Source organism: Hippoglossus stenolepis, chromosome 20 (genome assembly GCF_022539355.2).
Source record: "Hippoglossus stenolepis isolate QCI-W04-F060 chromosome 20, HSTE1.2, whole genome shotgun sequence".
NCBI classification, from domain to species: domain Eukaryota; kingdom Metazoa; phylum Chordata; class Actinopteri; order Pleuronectiformes; family Pleuronectidae; genus Hippoglossus; species Hippoglossus stenolepis.
In genome coordinates this window covers 7,069,804-7,090,040 of record NC_061502.1, presented here as the reverse complement: position 1 = coordinate 7,090,040, position 20,237 = coordinate 7,069,804, and the positions used below count along the sequence as shown (strand labels likewise).

General features: G+C 42.8%; 1 protein-coding gene across 2 annotated transcripts in view; it reads right to left on the bottom strand.

The window, feature by feature from the left end:
• The window catches only part of atad2b (ATPase family AAA domain containing 2B), an 81,816-nt gene extending 62,778 nt beyond the window's left edge, over nt 1-19,038 (bottom strand). For both annotated transcript variants that reach the window (XM_035144539.2, XM_035144540.2), the window contains exons 1-19: nt 18,766-19,038; nt 16,874-17,040; nt 16,561-16,592; nt 16,301-16,448; nt 15,603-15,702; nt 15,369-15,492; nt 15,038-15,184; nt 14,834-14,909; nt 14,542-14,643; nt 14,196-14,307; nt 13,923-14,038; nt 13,542-13,716; nt 13,244-13,332; nt 10,366-10,525; nt 7,937-8,027; nt 7,488-7,799; nt 6,041-6,188; nt 4,507-4,693; nt 4,165-4,350 (exon numbers count right to left, since the gene is read on the bottom strand). In XM_035144539.2, the coding sequence (XP_035000430.1) occupies nt 4,165-4,350; nt 4,507-4,693; nt 6,041-6,188; nt 7,488-7,799; nt 7,937-8,027; nt 10,366-10,525; nt 13,244-13,332; nt 13,542-13,716; nt 13,923-14,038; nt 14,196-14,307; nt 14,542-14,643; nt 14,834-14,909; nt 15,038-15,184; nt 15,369-15,492; nt 15,603-15,702; nt 16,301-16,448; nt 16,561-16,592; nt 16,874-17,040; nt 18,766-18,864 (2,571 nt within the window). In that variant the 5' untranslated portion in view covers nt 18,865-19,038. The remainder of the gene's footprint in view (nt 1-4,164; nt 4,351-4,506; nt 4,694-6,040; nt 6,189-7,487; nt 7,800-7,936; nt 8,028-10,365; nt 10,526-13,243; nt 13,333-13,541; nt 13,717-13,922; nt 14,039-14,195; nt 14,308-14,541; nt 14,644-14,833; nt 14,910-15,037; nt 15,185-15,368; nt 15,493-15,602; nt 15,703-16,300; nt 16,449-16,560; nt 16,593-16,873; nt 17,041-18,765) is intronic.
• Between the last annotated feature and the right edge of the window lie 1,199 nt (nt 19,039-20,237).

Genomic DNA, 20,237 nt, shown 5'->3' with positions numbered 1-20,237 from the left:
ATTTTGTGTTCCAAGTGAATAATGCATTAGCATTGACCAAATTTTAATTTAAGTTAAGCAATTTTGTGTCTTTTTTGCTATTACTACTAAACAACATGTTATCAGCATTATCGAGCAGCCGTTTGCCACCCATCTCACTAAATATCAGTAATGGCAATTGAAAAACCCATATCCAAAATCCACCAAAAGTAAAGGGTCTGAATACATTGGTGAGGGTGACATAGCTGTTGTTTACTACATTACATCTGTTGTCCCTCAGCACTGACACCAGATTCCTGGTGCATCAATAATCGTGTCCTTGGGGCAAAATGGAGCGTAACATTCATAATTAACATGCAGTTCATGCATTATAATGCACTTGTGATGCCACAGAACACAGATCCCAAAAAATGTGTTAAAGCGGTAAATATAAATACTGATGCGACGCCATCTCTCCCTGACTGCTGTCAATAACGGCTGTTACTTCACCCTGACAATCTCATGTTCTAGCAATTTCCATCAGTCCTCCACCGAAAAAGCAAGTCAATCTATGCATAGTAAACGGCTGTTAAGGGAGGGAAGGAGGCCATGTAGTTGGACCCGAGCCTGCAGTGTCAGTTTTGGCTGGGGAGGGATGCTGCCTGCTCCCTGCTGAGGTTTGGAGCTGAGACAGCAGCTGTCACTGTGTTCTCGGAGCCAGAGAGTGAAGCAACACTATGAAAGATAGCCAAATCACTTAAAGCACCAAAGACTGTAGCATGTCCATGACTAAACATTAAAACCAAACGTTGCCCGAATAATGCTCCAGAGACAAAAAAATAAGCAGCATCGTTTAACAAAAACACTTTCTTGATCCAATTACTGGACAAAACTAAAACTGTAAGTTTGCGAATCATACTCTCTCTGGAAAGCCTGGGACAACGTTTCAGTGGGTCCAACTACAAGATATGATCCCCTTAGCATCATAAACACAGAGCTTGTAATCTTTGCATCACACTGAAAATCACCATCAGCTGTAGCTCTGTGGAATCTGTCCTCAGTGTTTTGGACAAACAAGCCTGATTAGACGTGAACTACACAAAATGTCTGTACAATTTGGTCCAGACTTTCTCCGGCGTTTCCCTTTCACATATGAAGAATGCAGAAGGAGATTCTCCGTGCTGATGCGTTCACAAAGAGAGAGAAAAGCACGCAGCAGGCAAGACATAACGTATACATTTCTCTACGGAGATTACGTGTTTTGTTTACAGTACATTGACATCAGCCTGTAGCACCAAAGGGGGGGGGTGTTTTGCGTCTGTTGTGTGTTACAAACATCATCAACACTTGCAGTGAATCCTGCTGAGAATCTCCTGCTGTTTTCTCACACTGGCTCACTCGGACTAGAGTTTTTACTAAGGTGCAGGCAGTTCACTAAATGTCTGACAACAGCAATACACACAATTCGATTTTCTGACTGTTTTTGAGATGAATGATTGAGGTCATGTCAGAGAAGGATGAAAACAAATAACAGAAACCGTAAACCGTCTTTAGTTTTTAATTGATGTCTTTATCTGGTCATAGGAAGGTTCAAAATAACATGAGATTTTGCTCCCAAATAACCAGAATCGCTGATATTCGAAATAATTCATTGAACAGCTGCAATTACCAAAACTGCTAAGCTTTCAAGCGGAAGCTTGTCTGAAGCACCCAGTGGGGCCAAATGGAGCTTATTTCAAAGAGATCAATCTTCAATTCATTAACAGAGCAGCCAAAATGTCAGCGGTGTTAAGAGTCAATTTCTCAGAGTAAATAAAAGCATAAACTGGGCAGCAGTCCAGCACAAGGGTAATGCAATAATGTTCATCTTTCTGTCAAGCATTCATCATCACACATATTACAAAGGGTTTTATCATTGTCAGTGTGGGAGGACAGAGGCCAGTTGTGTAGTACAAGCAAACTAATGTGCTCTTAAAATTGACTTTATAAAAGAGTAAAGAGAAGATGTTTTAAACCTGCTGGTTTAAATTGGGCTGTTTGCTTGGCCTGTGGTAATGCTGGTTGCTGTTGTCTCTCTGAAACTTTAAAAGTGACCTGCAGTAATTGAGCCCCAGCAAGTTAAGCAGGACTCAGTCCACAGAACCATGCAGTTGTTCACCTGTTTATTCAAAGCTTGATAAAACTCGACTCAGTACACAGAACCCCGAGCTGCTATGAAGTGCTGGTCGCCCATTTATTGCAAACTTTATTAAAACTGAAAGTATCGCAGGTCCAAATCGCACCAAATTCAACACTGCACTTCCTTGGGCCCTTAACAATACACATGGCAAGTGTGAAGCCGATAAAATGAACAGTTCTCAAGATATGTGAGCCACATAGACAAAGACAATTATTTCTGGAATTGGACAGATAAATAAAAAAAGTTAAGAAAGAAAGTGATTCACAAGCGCAATGTTGTAACCCTACTGTGAACTAGCAGTGCGAGTCACTAAAATGGATAGCACAGAAGAGAAAGTCTTCTTAGTCTAAGGACAGCCTTGATACCCTCATGCTGGCTCAATTTTGCCTTGAGCACACCGTTGGTCCCATCAAGTTTCCCAATCAACATTGCTTTGTGTTCAATGACCAAAGAAAAGGTAATATAAGGAAAGCAGTAATTGCCAATCCTGCACGGTTTCTGCCAGTCACCAGGTATGTAATGAAGAGCTAAATGGTCTGCAGGATGTAATTACCTCCATTTTCATGCTTAATTTGTTAACACAGCATGTGAATCAAAGAAAATGCTGGAGTTAAGTAAGGTAAAACCTAAAAACAATGCAGAGAATTGCAGGGAACTATCAAGCAAAACATAAAGAAAGTGAAGAATGGCATGAAATAAAGATAAGACTAGAAGAGAATAGGAACGAATAAAGAGAAGAAGTGGCGACTAGAGCTTTAGAGATTAAAAAAGCCCAGGTGTCTCCCTGTCAGCTACAGGGAGAGAAAGATCCCAGGAGCCCTTCCAGCTGTGAACCATGTCCAGGGTTGATGCATAAATACAGAAACAGGAAAGAAAGAAAAAAACAGTCTGCACAGACATTCTGATAGGGTGTGTGTTTCCTGGGCCTGCCAACCCTCTGACCTAATTAAATCCCTTCTGTTGCTTGACAAGAGAGGACCCTCCTCCTCCTCATTTTCCTCAATCTCTTTTTCCAGTCTAATTTTCTCCCATTTCCCCTCACTCTCTCAATCCCTCCCTAACAGCCAAGCCCACTGCGGGTGGTCTGACTCCGCTTTGGCTTTCAGAAAGAGAATAATAAATCCAAGGGAAAGGATAAAGGAGCAATGCTGAGGATACCAAGGGAGAAAAGTGGGCAGTGGGATAAATGACAAGAAAAGCCAGATGGAGCCAAAGTAGATAAAAACTCTGTGGGTGCAGAAGACCTTGACTGTGAACTCTGTGTGTGTCTGCACCAGTGCCCCTGACTATGAGAGGAAAGAAAGAAACCTTTGAATCAGGATTTAGCCTCTATTCCATTTTTTTTTAAAGACTCCAGGTTAACACACGACCCTGTCAAAAAATGGAAGCAATTTCATCAAAAGTAATATGCAAACCCAAAACATATGACAGGCCTCCAGTTAAATCTGAAAATGTCAGCTCAGATGCGTACGCGGGTGTGGCCACTAATACCAGGCATTAACATGGGTCTTGGGGGATCCAATCACTAATATAAATGTCAAAAATGCATTGAGACCCAATCGCTCAGACAGCATTTGGAAATCTGGGTTGCCTGTGGCCACATTCTTTTACCAGTGTGTGCGCGAATGTGTCTGGGTCCACATCAAAGGACCTCCCTACTCAACTGGCATCCTCTCAAAACACACACTTTGTCCAGGACATTTTGACAAGCATGTAGAGTTTACAAGTGCACAAAACATATTTGGCTGGAACAAACCAAAGTAAACCCCGGTTTGCCATTTTAGGATTTCCTCATTTCTGGCAGAATAGGCACAGGAAGTGCATTGCTAGCCTTTCACCAGCTGAAAACAACACCTCTGGTCATTGCAAAAGGAAATTATGCGCTTATTTAGATACTGATAATAAGTGGTCACTCAACACGCATGTGGAGACCTCTTCTAATGTCTTGGGTGAACCCTACTATTAGGAACTTTCCTCTTGTGATCGCATCATACATGGCCAGGTATGAACAGAGCTTGTGTGTGTACCTCTTCTGACAGCTGTGAGTAGTGAGTCTCCGCAGTGGCGAGGATAAGGATAGGGCTGAAGGAGGGCACATCCTGCAGCAGGGTGAGGAAGGTGCTCTTCACAGTGTCACCCACTGCCTCCCACCACTCAGAGATATGTGGCATGAAGACAACACTGGGTACGCTGCGGCAGGCCTCACGAAATACCTGCAAACACACAGATAGGTCAGTGCTGCCTCTGTATTGACCTTAAGTCAGGTATGTTGTTTATTCTCTCCAACCTTCAACCACCAATACAAATGGCCTGCATGTGCGTGAATATCTGCACATACATCTGCATGCGTGTGTGAGTGTGTGTGTTACCTGAGCACAGGACTCTTCTGGAGTCTTAGCACTGACAGAGTAGAGAGTGGGCAAGTCCAGGCGATGCACTGGCAGCTTGTCCAGATGGTGCAACAAGGCAGGGGCCAAGTTGGAGCTCTGTCCTGAGCCTGAGGCCCCCGTCAACAACAGACGAGGCCGGTATGCTGTGGGCTGTTTGAGGGCGGAGCTGGAAGCAGATGGGAGTTCATAGTTAGCTTTGTATATATATATATATTACGTCATGATCACTGACTGTTACACATAAGAAGTTTAAAAAACGTTTGGTTCATTAAGAAACTGTGGCGGGACAAATTAGGATGTCCCGTGACACAGCAGTCTAGAGAAAAAGAAAGGCTAACGCTGTTACAGGTCTGACAAAGCAAGGTGATAAATGGAGACCCTGACACCGAAAAGAAAGTTTGACATACCAAGTTAAGACGTTAGAGGAAGCATAGGAAAAGCTGTAAAGTCTGCGCTAACATCGGCCTTCTAATATATAAAAGAGATAACTTTGTGTACCTGTGATATGGGCACACAGAGGGCAGCATCCCCGCAGCATAGGCTCTGCTTATAGCAGATTTAGACGATCTGCATTTGCTCATAATTCCACTAATCCTACTGAGAGCTCTGAAAATGTGAGGCAAGCCAGAAGGGACTCGGTCTCTGCCCTCATCTTGCTCTTACATGATTATGGTTTATCTGTGACTCCACCTGAAGGACAGTAAAATTGAAGCTACTAGAGATCTGTGGGCTCCATTGTGGTGCAGTTGTCTGATGAAGTCAGAGAGCCAATAGACATTAAATGCTGGTGAAGTGCTGTCTAAATACCTTTTGTTTACCAGCAAAAAAAAAAGGATTTATATATATATATATATGTGTGTGTGTGCGCCTTTTATATAATCACACACAGCGCTTTAATAGGGAAAAAAGCAAAAGCATATTGTATATGGTTTGAAGACTTGAAGCTTGATAAGCGCTTACTGGGTTCATCAATAAGTGGTTCCAATAAATGAAAAGCAAAAGGTCAGTGCTTGATTAATTCAGTTTCTTCTTCCATCTCAATTTCTGTCCGAATTTCTGAACGGAAGCAAAGATTGTGAGTCAGATTTCAGAGCTGTCTTTTTGCCGTCTCTTTTCACTTTTATCCTCTCGTCTGATCTAACCCTGTGGTCTCCACTAGATCTGCCTGTGAAGCCACTGAGCGGTTTGATGCTCATTCATGTTGTTATACAGTTTGACATGTTTAATGACTTGTGTGGGAAATAATGGGTCATGTTTGAATTTAGAGTTGTCCCTCTGAGGTTGGGTGGTGTGAAAATCTTCAAACCAATTTAATATCAAGTCAAACATCAGACTGGACCGGTGTACCGAAATGCACCACTAGGTGTCACATTTGACTCAGCGAACACTCCCAAGTGGAATATAATGAGACAGAGACCATGAATGAGTGTAGTAACAAAAAAAAAATGTTGTACTTTCTTAAACTGCAACTTGCCACCATATGTCCATGAAAAAAAAATGTCTGTGGACTTACGTGGAAAAATGGATGAAGGGTCTGTGCATTGCAGAAGAGAGATGACTCTTTGGGGAGGCAGCAGGCTCGACTTCAAAGATGGAAGCAGAGCCTTCCTCGTCGTCATTGTCGCTGTACAAGTCCTCTTCTAGCAGTTGATTGTCACCGCCTAGGACAGAGAAGAGCACTGCTTATACAGCCATGCACAAACAGAAACTCAATTTCCCTGAAATTACGGAACAATAATGATGGTAAATGCACTTAAAAAGGTCGTTAGTACAAAGTTCAATCCTAAAAGCAACACTATCGCTGACATTAATGTGGTCATTCCGCCAAAAAAGGTGAGAATAAAAAAAGGATGCTGGCTTATTAGGCGAGACGTAATGTGACTTTTAAGTGACCCAGCAACCTGGGAAATTCATGTCATTATTGGGTGCAAGAAGTACAACTCTGGGACTGTGCTACAGTGCAGCTAATCTGGTGTAAAGACTCTTGACTGGAGTGGGAGCTGGGTTATTGAAGTGCTCACAGGATGACTGGTTATCCAATCTCTGCACAATCACTTCTGCATACTGTTCAGCGTACGCGTTTGACACAAAGCACTTTGTAGTATTTGATTATCTCTATCTCTCCACCTTATTACAGAAGTGCCAACAGGGAAAGCACACTGAGACAGGTAGCAGGGGAGAAGAGGGCAAGATAGAGTCGAGGCGGGAGAAGCAGCAGCAGGAAAGTGAAAACAAATGATACAGCAGTGCGAACAAAAATCTGTGAAGTACGACAAAAAAATGTCCTCGGTCGCATCGGTGTGTCAAACATGTAACTGGTGTGTCTCTGTATTTGACCAAGTCGGGTCGCTTCCTCATCTCATCTCCTCTGCGGACTTACACTCACACACATAGGCCCCTGGCTGGCTCCGCCCCCACTCACTCACACACTGACACATGGACATTGAAGCAGAGAAGACAGAGGAGAGGTAGTGATCCAGGAGGTAACCGCGAACAGTGACGACAAAAAGTGTGAATACAGGGTTTCCATGGCGGACCGCTAACGCTAAGCGATTAGTGCCGCTATTTCAGGATCAGAGCAAAAGCAACAGTTAGTTTGTACCATGTCCAGTTATAAGGACCTGTCCTGAACGATACTGAAGTTTACTTTGTGTTTGTTTGATTCGCTCCAGAGTTCATTTATCCTGTGCCAAATGTTTAATATATATTCTAGAGCAATTTTTGTTAACAGAGCCAGGAAGTCCATTTTTTTCATTGTCCTGGTTGTGTGTAGTTTATTTGTCAAGAAAAGGTATAATAGGTGTATTATTGAAGAGCCAAAAGGCGCAGTGAAAACATTTGGGTGCACCTAAATTATGTGCTGGTGCTCCTAAATGAAGAAGTCAGGCACACCAATGTAAAAAGTTAGTCTAGAGCCCTATGCAGCTCAAACTATGTGCCCCTGGGTCCCAGATCCTTACCGTGTGTGTTGTCCCTGTCAGCACACTGAGCGTGGGGGAAGACTCGGAGCAGAGCTTTCAGCACCAAGGAGAAAGAGCTTGCAAGAAGGGGCCTGAGGGTGGGGGACAGGGCTCGGCCAGGGGGAGCCAGGGCCCTCTGGGAGGCTGGGACGATTGTACTTATGGCCTTGCTGAAGTCGCCAGGCCCCAGGACGATGGATGTTACATCTAGCTTCAGTTTGACGCTGCTGCCGTAGATCTGGGGGTAGCGTCGACGCAGCGCCACCAAGGTTGCCTCTGTGCAAAGTGCCTTGATGTCAGCACCACAGTAGCCTTAGAGCAAACCAGACACACAAAAGTTAGTTAATATTTCATTCCTTGATTTAAAAAAGAGACCATTAATGTCAAACAGTTTCCCAGTGATAATTTGACATCAAGGATATAGTTCTATTTACAGATGTCGCTCTTACCGACACATTTTTCTGCAAGTTCATCTACAAATGGCTCAGCTAATTTGGGACTCCAGTCCTGCGTGTGAATCTCCAAGATTTGCTTTCTGGCCTGAAAAGAGGATTTGTGGTGGACAAGGGTAAAAAGATGAGGAGGAGGAGGAGAAAAGAAAGCAGAGTCAGTACATTAAAGAACACGAGTCTCTATATAGCCTTCCTGCAACAATAAGCCAAAAAACACTGATACTGCCATGGTGTCAAATAATTTTTGAATTTATGTGTCATGTACATGGAAAGTTGCATAAGACAAAAGAAAAGAAAACAAAGCATGTCATTGACACCCCGGGAAATCACATCATTAATATCATAACTTAAACATGTCTTACTGAGTATACTGGTATAGGGATGAATACAGAAAGCCGGTATTAAACAGGATTTAGGGCTAATTTGTATAAGACTGCAGTATCAATAAGCTGAGACATTTTCGCTTCTGCTCTGTACTAGAGACATGAAGAAAATAAGTTTTGCTATTTATTAGTCCTACATGAAGGTTATCTTGCAGAATCTCTCTCACCAACTCGACATGGTTACACGCATGCCCGCACAGAAGAACACATTGCAAACTATATAAACCAGGCGATATAGATTTAATAAAAAAAATTAAATATAAAATACCACAATCAGCAGAAAGCATAGTCCACCGTCATTACTGTTTTTTTTATTTTGTATATTGATTGAGAGCATGAATGGCTTTAGGAAAGAAACTGATCAGTTCCCGTAGCGCCTGTAGGGTGGTGGCCAGGGCAAGAACAGTCTTTGACAAATTGACTCAAGTAATATGTAAGAACCTACAGCCAAAGTCCATCACACAAATTTAATTAAGTCATATAAGCATAGGTTAATGATTAATGTAACCATTAGCCAGCCGATTGTTATGCGTCTGTTTGGAAACACAATCTGAAATGGTCAGAGCATCATCTGAACTCAAGAGGTAGAGAGGGTTGTCCAATAACCAGTTCAGTAGTGCAATCCCTGGCACCTCCAGTCTGCATTCAAAGTGTCCTCAAGCAAGATACCGCACCAAATTTCCCCAGATGCATGTGCCAACAGTGTTTGAATTGTGTGTAATAGAAAAAGCGCTGCATTTAGGAGCACTGTATGAATGTGTGTGAGTGGGTGAATGCAACTTGTAGTGTTAAGCAATTTGACTGATAGATAAGGCCGGAAAAGATACAGACCTTTTACAATTCAACTAATCATTCAGAAAATCTGTGTTTCAAATAAGTAAAAGCAGTGGCAGATTTACAGATTTGGAGGATGCAGGCAAACTACCACAAAGTAAAAACACAAATAAAAAGGCCCTCATGCAATAATTATATACTCATTCCTACAACCTGTCACAGTACCAGATTGATAAGCAGTACCAGTAATAGGCTCTGTGCAGATCTTAAATCTTAAAAATACCATTCCTAACTGATGGTGGCCTATTTTTCCCCATTTCGAACCAATAACGCCAGGAGAAAGATCAAAAACTAGCTCTACTGAAGGGCTCGCTCCCACTTCAGCACAGTACGCTCGTCAATTCACTGCAACGTCTCTACAGGACTGTGCTTTGATGATGAGGCTTTAACAACAAAGTGGTCTTTGTCATGAACCAAGGGCAACAGTCTTCATCATCTTTCATCACATCTCCCCTTTCTATGCAAACGGCACAGCTGGGCCATAATTCATACAGGCTTCTTGTGACACCAGGAGGGAGCTGAATAGAGAAGATCACCACTTGCACTATAGCAAGGTTTTTAATTAGTCAGAGTTCACTACTGCTGAGCTTAGCCTCCACTGGCCTGCAGATTAGGCTTTGATTACCAATCATCCTATGGTGTGGACAAACGATGCAAGGTGACCCCATTAAACAGAGTCGATGAGGTGTCACATACACTGAGCTGTTGGTCTGACACACAGTCACATTGACACACATGTAACATTGTTTTGCGAGTAGCGGGGGGGGGGAAACTAGTTTCCCCAAGTGCAGCATTAATGCATTTAGATCGGAATCATGATAAATCTGCTAAAAATTGATTTTAAATTTTCCAGTAAACTAATGAGCATCTGCTTGTTGGATCAAAACGCCCAACAGCAAATTAAAAAGAGCAGAGGAAACTCTTAATAGAGGCTGCGTTTACTAATTCTGTCACCGGACTTAAATAATTAAACAGTAATTACATCAGCATTATCTTGTGTCTCTACCTGGGTGTACTTGTGGGTACAGTATTGTATATGCTTTAAGCTACCCTTACACAAAATACTGCAGGCTGTTACCTAGTATTTGTTTAGAGAAATACAGACTCAATGCAATGTTTTAGGTTTGCTAATCAGCGCCAGACTTCAAGTGATAACAATGCCTGTGTCCATTTACACATGTCCAATATTGATGTTCGGCTTTGTCTCACCTTCTTGTCGGGCAGGTTGAACAGAAACTCCCGGTCAAAGCGTCCAGGCCTCCTGAGTGCCGGGTCGATAGAGTCAAGTCTGTTTGTAGCACCAATGACCACTATCTCCCCACGACTGTCCAAGCCATCCATCAAGGCCAGCAGAGTGGACACAATAGAACTGGACAAAGGGAAAGAGATTATAAGACATTTAGCAATACTTTCAGTATTCTGCTGTATTTAAAATTATACCCCAAATAACACCAAGCAAAAAAACTGCCTGATTATTTTGCAAGACAGTAACAAAATAAAAGCTAACTGTAATTTATTGTGCACACAATGTTCCTGAGACACACTGTTCCTGACTCACTCACACACACACACTATTGACCAGGGGCCTGTACTACGAAGCGAGTTCAACATACCCAGGTTATCTTTCCGATATCAGGGTGAATTTAACCTAACAATCATAAAAGGCTAAGCGGTCACACAAAGCTGGTTATCAACTTGTTAAGTCAACCCAGGCTTTCCTACTCTACATATGAGCGTGTGTGCATGAAAGGGGCGGCGTTTACTGCGTATTACTTAGCATTAGTAACCATGGTGATTTACCCGATACGAAGCTTGTTCACTTCGTAGGACCGAAATCCCTTAACTAAACCTTAAAGGGGACATAGCATGCCCATTTTACCACAAGTTGATATGGTTCCTTGGGGTCTGAATGAAATGTCTGTAACATACTTTGGTCAAAATACCACAAGGATCATTTAAAACAGCACCCTTTTTACCCTGTATAAAACAGCCCTCCACAGAGTGACCTGTTTTGAGTGCCTGTTCCTTTAAATGCTAATGAGCCAGCTCCCCCTCCCCCTCTCCCCCATGATTTTAAACGATATAAATTACATATTTTATATGATATAAATTATCAAATATGCATACCATACTTTGTATTCCCTTCTGTTGTTCTGGAGTTTTAATTTTCCCAATCACATAATTAAATGTCCCCCTCTGCCCCCACTACAAGCACACAAGCAGACAGACAGAGAGAGAAAGAGAGGGGGCTATGAAGACCATCATTTACCCCGAACCCCGACATTCAACGGGTACAACAACAAGCGGAGAAAGCAGAATCGCGGGCTGACCTTATATATACAGTCTATGGGGCTGACCAGCGGAGAAATGCAGTCCTCTGTGAACAGCCAGGCGGCTGCGTGCTGGAGAACGGCGCTGCGCAGCCCGCAGCGGCGCTCACACGTGTACCCGGCGTAACTACTGTAACCCGGCGTAACTACTGTAACCCGTGACAGTAGAGCTGAACACTGCGGAAGTCTTCCACACAGCTGGCAGTGTGGAAGACCGCGGGAGGCAGCGCAGCGCCGTTCTCAAGCGCGCAGCCGCCTGGCTGTTCACACGGGACAAGCATTTCTCCGCGCTGGTCAGCCCCATAGACTGTATATATAAGGTCAGCCCGCGATTCTGCTTTCTCCGCTTGTTGTTGTGCCCCATGAATGTCGGGTCTCGGGGTTACAGTAGCGCTGTACACTGCGGAAGTCTTCCACACTGCTGGCTGTGTGGCGCTGACACAAATTCCAGCTCACGCACGGGAGAGCGAGCGGTCGCTCCCGAGCAGCTGCTGCAGCCTCCCAGTCCCAACGATCCAGACAAATGCCACATGTGAGTGAATCGCGGGCTGACCAGCGGAGAATTGGGAACGGCGCTGCGCTGCCTCGCAGCCTCGCTGCCTCCGGTGTAAACCCGGCGTGGGGGGTGAGGTGGGGGTGGGCCAAGACCATGTAGGGAGACTTCCAGTTCCTTGTTACGACACAAAACCCAGGAAGCGCAATCGAGTCGCTCAAGCATGACGTTTCTGACTTAGAGGAACTATAACAAAACGAGCGAGTGTTTTTTCCCCAGAGTTTTTGGGTTGGTAGACATGCCAGATACCCACATTAACCTGTAGAAGCACTAACAAAGTGGAATTTGCATGCTATGTCCCCTTTAAGTTACCCCAATAACCGCAAATCCTGCTTCCTAGTACAGGCCCCCAGTCTCATAACAAATAAACAAGGTCTTAATTCTGCAAATACTTGGTCCATCAAACAGGCATAATGAACAAAACAGTGTGAGACAAAAATATCAACTGTAATGTTTCCCTGTTGATAAGATCTCCCTGTGTGTAATGAGCTCGTCCTTTTCCAATTTTAATAAATTGTGCTCCAGGATCGAAATGTTACTCATTTATTGCAAATACACATTTTTTTAGATAGCGATCTCAGCGATCGACTGCAAGCTGTTTGTTTTAGAAGTGAAATTGTTATAATCGCCGATTTTTTTCCTGCTCTGATTGCTTAATGCGAGTTAAACAAACAAATATGAACTCTAGTATCACTTATGTGAAGCACTAAATCCAGATGCAGCCACAATGTCTTCCAAAAGAAAAATCAAAGCTGCAGTTCCAGCAAACCTCTGCCACCTTTTGGCAAGGAATGTAACAGCAGCAGCAGTTTAAACCTGAAGACATACTTGCATGCAGAAGTGCGCAAGAGGAAAGACACATTCAACACTTTCAGTAACACATATCATCCGATTGTGAAGTAAAGCCAAGGTTTTTGTAGACGTTTGTTAGCATTTAAAAAGTTGTGTGTAAAGTGGATTAGTTTGGTTTGAGACTCTGAGTGACTTACAGGACCTTGATATACTTAAATTCTTTCACTTCCACTTTAATTATGATTCCACACTGATGATCATGGACAACTACGATTGAGCTTGATTAGTAAGTGGAACTGATGTAGTAATTTGAAACTGGGCCATGTTGGATGAACCAGTATGTTTCAAGCATAAACAAATGCACAGAACAGTTGTACATTCTTGTATGAGGGTTACACCACATTAGTCTCACCTGTGTATCTGGTCTTGCCTGCTGGAGCGAACGGGAGCCAAACCATCAATCTCATCGAAGAAAATAATGGATGGCCTCATCAAGTACGCCTGAACAAAAAGATATGTGTAAGGTCAGGCCAAAGAAACATTATGCTCATTTCAGTAAGTGAAAAATAAGTTACAATAGGCAGCACACAAGAGACACCATTGAAGCAGCAAACAACCAGTTTTCTATTTCCAAATTGTGAATAAATAAGACAAGTGATGGTTGCTAGGATATCAAATTTGCTTTTGGCCTTACCAAAGCACTGACTCACCTGATCAAAGAGCAGGCGTAGCTGGCGTTCTGATTCGCCGACCCACTTGCTGAGGCAGTCGGCTCCTTTCCTCATGAAGAAGGAAACCTTCTTGTCTCCCTGGCTACACTCGTTGGCAAGTGCCCGCGCAACCAGGGTCTTTCCTGTCCCTGGTGGGCCGTAGAACAAACATCCTCTGAAAAATGGAAGGGGATAGGAAATGTGTTTTGTAATTTATAGAAACACCATTTTTTTTATGTACATATGGAGACATAAAACTAAAATTTCATGACAGTTGTCAAGCGTATCTGTTGTGGAGTTTCAATTTAGTCTCTTTTTCCATCACTCAACAAAAAATAGTTACAATCTAGAAACAACCTGCCACATGTTAGTTCTTCTCACCTGGGAGGCTGAATCTTGAATTTCTCAAAGATCTCAGGGTAAAGAAGCGGGAACACTACCATCTCTTTTAGTGACTGAATGTGATTACTGAGGCCACCCACGCTGTCAAATTTCACCTGAGGAGAAAACACAGTTTCCACTTAACATGAATATTTAAAATCTTTGAAAAATATTAGGACGCTCTGTTTGACTACAAAACAAATTGTGACTTCCAAACTACAAACTAATACTAAGATCTACATCTTTTTGTCATTTATTATAATTTCCACTCACAGAGCTATCCAGGTTCATGGGATCCACATCAGCCAAGCTGGCACCCACTTTCCCCCTATCGCGCAAAACCCCGCTTGCCAGGTCTTCTGAATTCAAGTTCATGGGCAAACATCTGTAAAACAAATACAAATAATGTGAGTGATTACTTCTGAGGAGTACAACTGCATCATTGCCATTGCTACAACTCTTGTACCCTATCTAGCAGCCCTAGATACCAAATGATTGAGAGATCATTTTAAAGAAAAAGGACATTATAATAAAAAAGTGTTTCAATCAAAGTAGAGGTAAATCAGAGGCAGATGAAAGGAGGTTGAAATGCAGAATATGGACAAACAGAAGTCCTCACCTGTTTCTGGCCCGGGTCATGCTTTTGCTTTTTCGCCGCTCAAACCGCTCTTCATCAGATGACGAGGTGGTGTCACTACTGTGAATGGCATGTTTCTTCACTCTGGAGAAGTGTGAGAATCTAGATTCAGTATCACACCACAACAGTCCTCAATGATGAAAACAAACCTATTTATAACCACAGACTGGATTCGGCATGGTATTGAAAAAGCAACTAATTACTAACACAACGTTGTAAATTCGGCATCAGATCTGACAGGGACTTTTCACATTACAGTTACAGTTCGACTAACCTTATATGGCTTCTTCGTGCTGGGGATCTGTGGGTGTCAAAAAGTGAGGGGTTGCTCTGTTTTCTGTTCACAGGCTCTGAGAAAGCAAACACAAAACAACTGGTTGTCACAGATCTAGACTTAGGTGATATCAAATCAAGTGGACATGTGGCTGAAAATATTCATATAGGCAAGATTGATTTAGAGGGGAAAAACAGTAATTACCAATAGGTGGTGCCTCGTATCTCTGCACTGTCTTTCGCTGCCTCAGATTGTATGGTCTGTCATTTTCCTCTCCTGCCTCTTCTGCTTCATCCCCTTCATCGTCTTCATCGTCATCCCTGGCATCATCCTCCTCTTCCTCGTGAGATTCTGAAAGTCACAAATGTGGTTTTCAAACTTCAAATGAAAATACTACCAATATAAGCTTGCAGAAGATTATCCAAAACCATACTAAGCAATTGCCTCTTTGGATTTGAGGAGGAGATACATCATAAAGATTTCATGATCTATGCTTCACTTCACTGAATCATGAGTGAAACATTAGGACGCTGACCTTCCGTCCCTTCTTCCTCCTCCTGCTCTGTTTTGCTCAGGACTTTGTGGTGTGCTGGCATGCTGAAAGTGCTCCTGCGCATGGATTTCCTGCGCTTCACCCGGGAATACATGTCCATGTTTTCCTGAAAGAACACAGCCTTAAGGCTATCACTCATGTTCAAAAAAGATAAAAATGCAGCTGCACTGTACTTTTCTAGTTCGGCTTATTGTGTTGCAGCACGGCCACACTCACCTCCACAGTGTCTCCAGTCCACATGCGAAGTCGCTCCACCTCACGGTTCTGCCTGATGCTGCTGATGTTGTCCATCTCCTGAAGGACAGCCTCAGCAGTGCTACACAAACAAACACACAGAAACACATAGAATATGACAAACTGAAGGAACCTTTAAAGAAGAACATCACAAATCAAAATTTGTGACTAGGAGATGTACAGTAGGTAATCTGCAGAGCACCTTTGGACAGTGGTGCTACTGTGGTGTAGCCTCTTTATTCCATGTGAACTCCAAATGAAAGAATGATAATGAAGGTAAAATACTGACATCTGTTTTTTCAAGGTGCTTTGTTTTAACTCTTGCGATGTTCAAAAACTGCAGTAAATGGAGCGACAACACCCACACTGCTTAGACAAAATGAACATTTTATGACAATAAAATATATAAAAATCAAAAGTCCACTTAATAAACTCTATAAAAGTTGGTTTCAAAATCAATGTGCCTAAAAGAATAATGATTGAAAGTCAAATTGTATGTATTTATACATACACAAGCTTTCTGAAGACAGAAGACCTGGGTACCTTAGCAACCAAATAATTCTCAAAAAAGGTTCAACTTTTTGTACAAACAAATTGTTTCTCAGTCATGCATCTTCTTTCTTTTCCTGTGTTCATAGCAATACTGTAGAACATGTGTCAGCAGTGTGGGTGCATACTACCTGTTGACTAGCTGATCAAACAGCAGGCTCTGATTGAGGTGTTCAAACTGGCTTTTCTTCACCCGGCAGCTCCTCTTCAGCTCTACATGGCCATTCATACGAGAGTGATCTCCACCTCCGCTCTCATCATTCCGGTGACTCACATGTGCTGCAGGATTGACAAATTTTATTAAAGGCCAAACTTTAAATTATTTGCTTCCCAATTGCATATGTTCAGTATACAACTTAAAAAAGGATAAAATTGAAAAGAATTGAATTACCATGCCCATTCTGCATTATGCGAGAGGACAGCCTAGGAAAAACAAAGTGAAAATATGTATGGACATCTGAAAATGGCAATCAATTACACATAAGTTAGTCTGCTCCACTGATTGCATGTTGTTTAACTAAATAACTATATAGACTACTCCAACTGTTACTTTATACAGATAAATTAATAAACTAAATTACTTTCATACAACTCTACGAAAAAAAATGTTTTATTCTGCCAGGGACAACCTATCATAATATGCTCTGCTTTCACACACCATTCACAAATACTTATGATGAATGAATTAAAAGCCAGCCACTGACCTAGTGCGGTAGGTAGGGATGTCCCAGCTGACCCTCTGGCTCTTGGTTTGTGGGGATGGAGAGGTATCACTGGAGCTGGGCTCAGAGGCCGTCTGCCTCCGCGTCCGCTTGGAAGGGGGAGCCAGCCGGGGGCTACTGGGACTGCTCACATCACTACTGGGCTCCTTCTGCACAACAAACACCCCAGCAACATTTAAGAGAGGTAGAAAGCAAGTCGTTCAGTCAACCAGAATAAGCGAGCAACGGAAAAACAGACTGTGACAGCTTTTTTTTTCAAATTGGCGTAGCAAAATCCAGCCTGTCAATCATAACATAAATCTGAATATTTTGCAAAGAGTAGGCAAGCATGACCAAACTGATCAAGTAAATATCAAATCCACAATAACAAAGAAAAAGACAAAACTACAAAAGCCAAAACAAGAAGTCTTGTCAGAGACATGGCACCTTGATCCCAACTCCTCAATGTATTTCTCACTATCACAACACAGCACCAAGCAGACATATGCCCTTGATGCTCACGCCCTTCACAGCTCAACTTCCCTGCTGATATGAGAGAGTATCTCACTGTCGTCATAGGCAACTGTCTGCAATGCCTGCAGAGGGGTTTGTCTGACAGGCTGGACCGACGCAGACAGACTGAAAATTGCAAGATGCATTAACAGGGAAGCAACGAGCAGAGGTGGCCTGACACTTGCACCTCGAAAACAGTACATCATTGAAAGAATGTCACACACCGATGGCCATTTTAAACCACAGGTGTCTAGGGTCTTGCAAAAAACAAGCTTTAATTCTTGGAAACCCGATAAATTGTAGATGTGTAAGGGCTATCACTCTAAAGCCTTTCAATCAGAGCGTTGCATTTTCATGTGTCATCAGTCAGCCTGGCTTGCAATCCACAAGACTGGAGATAAGCCCAGGAATGACTCGAATTTGTTGAACCACAATGTAGAAAAAGTGTAAGTCCTCGCCAAATAGCCCAGTGAAACTCCAAGACATGTGCTAATGGCTCAATAAGTTGTCAGATGGGTGATTTATGTTGCTCGCCCGTGCTAAGTGCGATAATAACCGTAAATTGCGCGTTGACACAGAGCCTGTCGACTTGCATAATCTCTGTGTTTACATTTTGAGACAAAGACTGTCAGGCAGCTTGTAGGTCAGACGACCAGGGGGGAAACTGAAGCCATAAACTGAGTATGCGTGTCCAAATAGTAGTAGAATATCACTCAGTTTAATGACATATCCACGCTTTTACACGCACGTATGGTGGAAACGGACTGTGGGGGTCTTTGGGGTACACACAACAGAAAGTTCACCAAGTTCAGACTTGCTAAATACGGGACTGGAGCCAGCCAACTGTTGTGAACCGGGGACTCCCTTCCCCCACTGTAAGCTAACAGGCTAGCTCCAGCCAACAAGCGCTAGCTCAACTATCGCTTTATCTCTCCACATTTGAGAAAAATAAATGAGCAGACAGCCCCAGAATGGGGACGTGACACGCGGCTGGTGGCCCCGTGTCCAATTCCCTGTTGTCTCTGAAATACGGGGCTAGTTCGTGGAGGCAGCAGTGAAACAAGTGAGCCGGGTGAAATTGCCAAACACAAAGGGAACTGAAGTTGGTGCTAGCCGGGAGTGAACGGTGCTAGCTCGTGATTTGACAGCTGTGGGACGCGTTCGCTGCGGGTGACACACGCACGACCCGCCGCGTGCACTGCCCGCGTTGTGTACCTGCGTGGCCGTGCGGGTGTCAGGCTCGACGGTGCCCGCGTTTGTGCGCGAGCGACGCGTTTTGTGCGGAGCACCTTGAGGCCACGGCTACGGCTACCTAGCCAACTAGCGAGAGAGCCGGACAGGCAGCTAGCTCAGCCGGCAGAGAAAAGAAGACGCCGGCTTACATGTTCCTCAGAGTTCGGCTCGGTTCTCGACGACGACCGGGTCCTGGAGGAGATGAAGGGGCCGCAGCCCGACCGAGAGCTCTTCCTTGTGTTCACCATGTTTTCTGTTTTCTTTTGTCTTGCCCTTACTGGTTCTCCCTGACCGGCTCCAAACACTGGCTCAGTGAGCGCAGCATAGAGGCGCCATTTCTCTCTCTCTCTCTCTCTCCCTCTCTCTCTGCCTCTCTCTCTCTCTCTCTCTCTCTCTCTCTCTCTCTCTCTGGATGTGGGACTGTCAGGCAGGTGCATTAGTTTTTGCTGACTGGTCGATTCCCACCATGAACTAGTGCCTCAGTTATCATAAGGAGAATATACCAACATCACACAGGATCACTTAAGTCCACACATGTGATTGCGTTTATGTTTCATAAGTGGCAGTCTATGGTTTGGTATATTTAAACACTCATAAATTCGTAAAGTTAAATAAAGTCACTTAAATAAATTATCCTGAGGCTCATATCAAGTAATATTGAAGGAACAATTTTAGGAAAGAGAAACTCTGCAGTGTTTGGAAAATTGAGTACACAGTGTACCCATCAAAGGAGTTAATCCCTGGTTTGAAGCTGACAGGAAACACAGAGGAGTTGTATTTAATTTACTGCAAAAAGTTCACGACATAGTTCAATTCAGTCTCATAAACTAGACACAGATTGAATATTGGTGACTGTCAAACTCAATGCAACTCAAGTGTAAAGTATTGAGAAACGAGGATCATTCACCCCTGTCGTGTTGTGCTCCGGGCTATGTACACTGTGTCCTTTGGTTCCCACACTGGAGAAATATGAGAAAATAAATGAATGAATCATCAGGGTGAAATCACATTGTGATGTTAAACCTGTTGTTCTGTCTCTACTGCAGGTGTGGCAATAACAGAGGACTTCAAGGAGGATGCTGTTTAAACAAATATTTCATAATTTTGGCTACATTTTTGTTTGCGCAAAACATTATCAAAACTTTTTTTTATTTTCTTGGAAACCTTATAGCACTATGTTCACACACATAGAGATTTCAAAGGCCCAGTTTGCGGATTCAAATTCTGTTACTTTATAATTAAATTACTTGAAAATGTAATGATTTAAAGCAAGAACAAACTAGACAAAAACTAATCCTCATGGTTTCTTAGCTCTGTTCATTAATTCTAATCTTCTAAAGAAATACATTTTCATGGCCAGCTTAAACTAAGTTAATTACTCACAATTATTATAATTATGTAAAAAATGACATATAAATCCTGTCAGCATGAATATGGCACATTGTGCTTTTACATTACAGATAGATAGATAGATAGATAGATAGATAGATAGATAGTGAATTTAATTAAATGAATTTGAATTGAATTGATCTAAATTGAATTGAAGTGAGTTGAATTGAATTGAATTGAATTGAAGTGAAGTGAATTAATTTGAATTGAACTGATCTAAACTGAGGTGAAT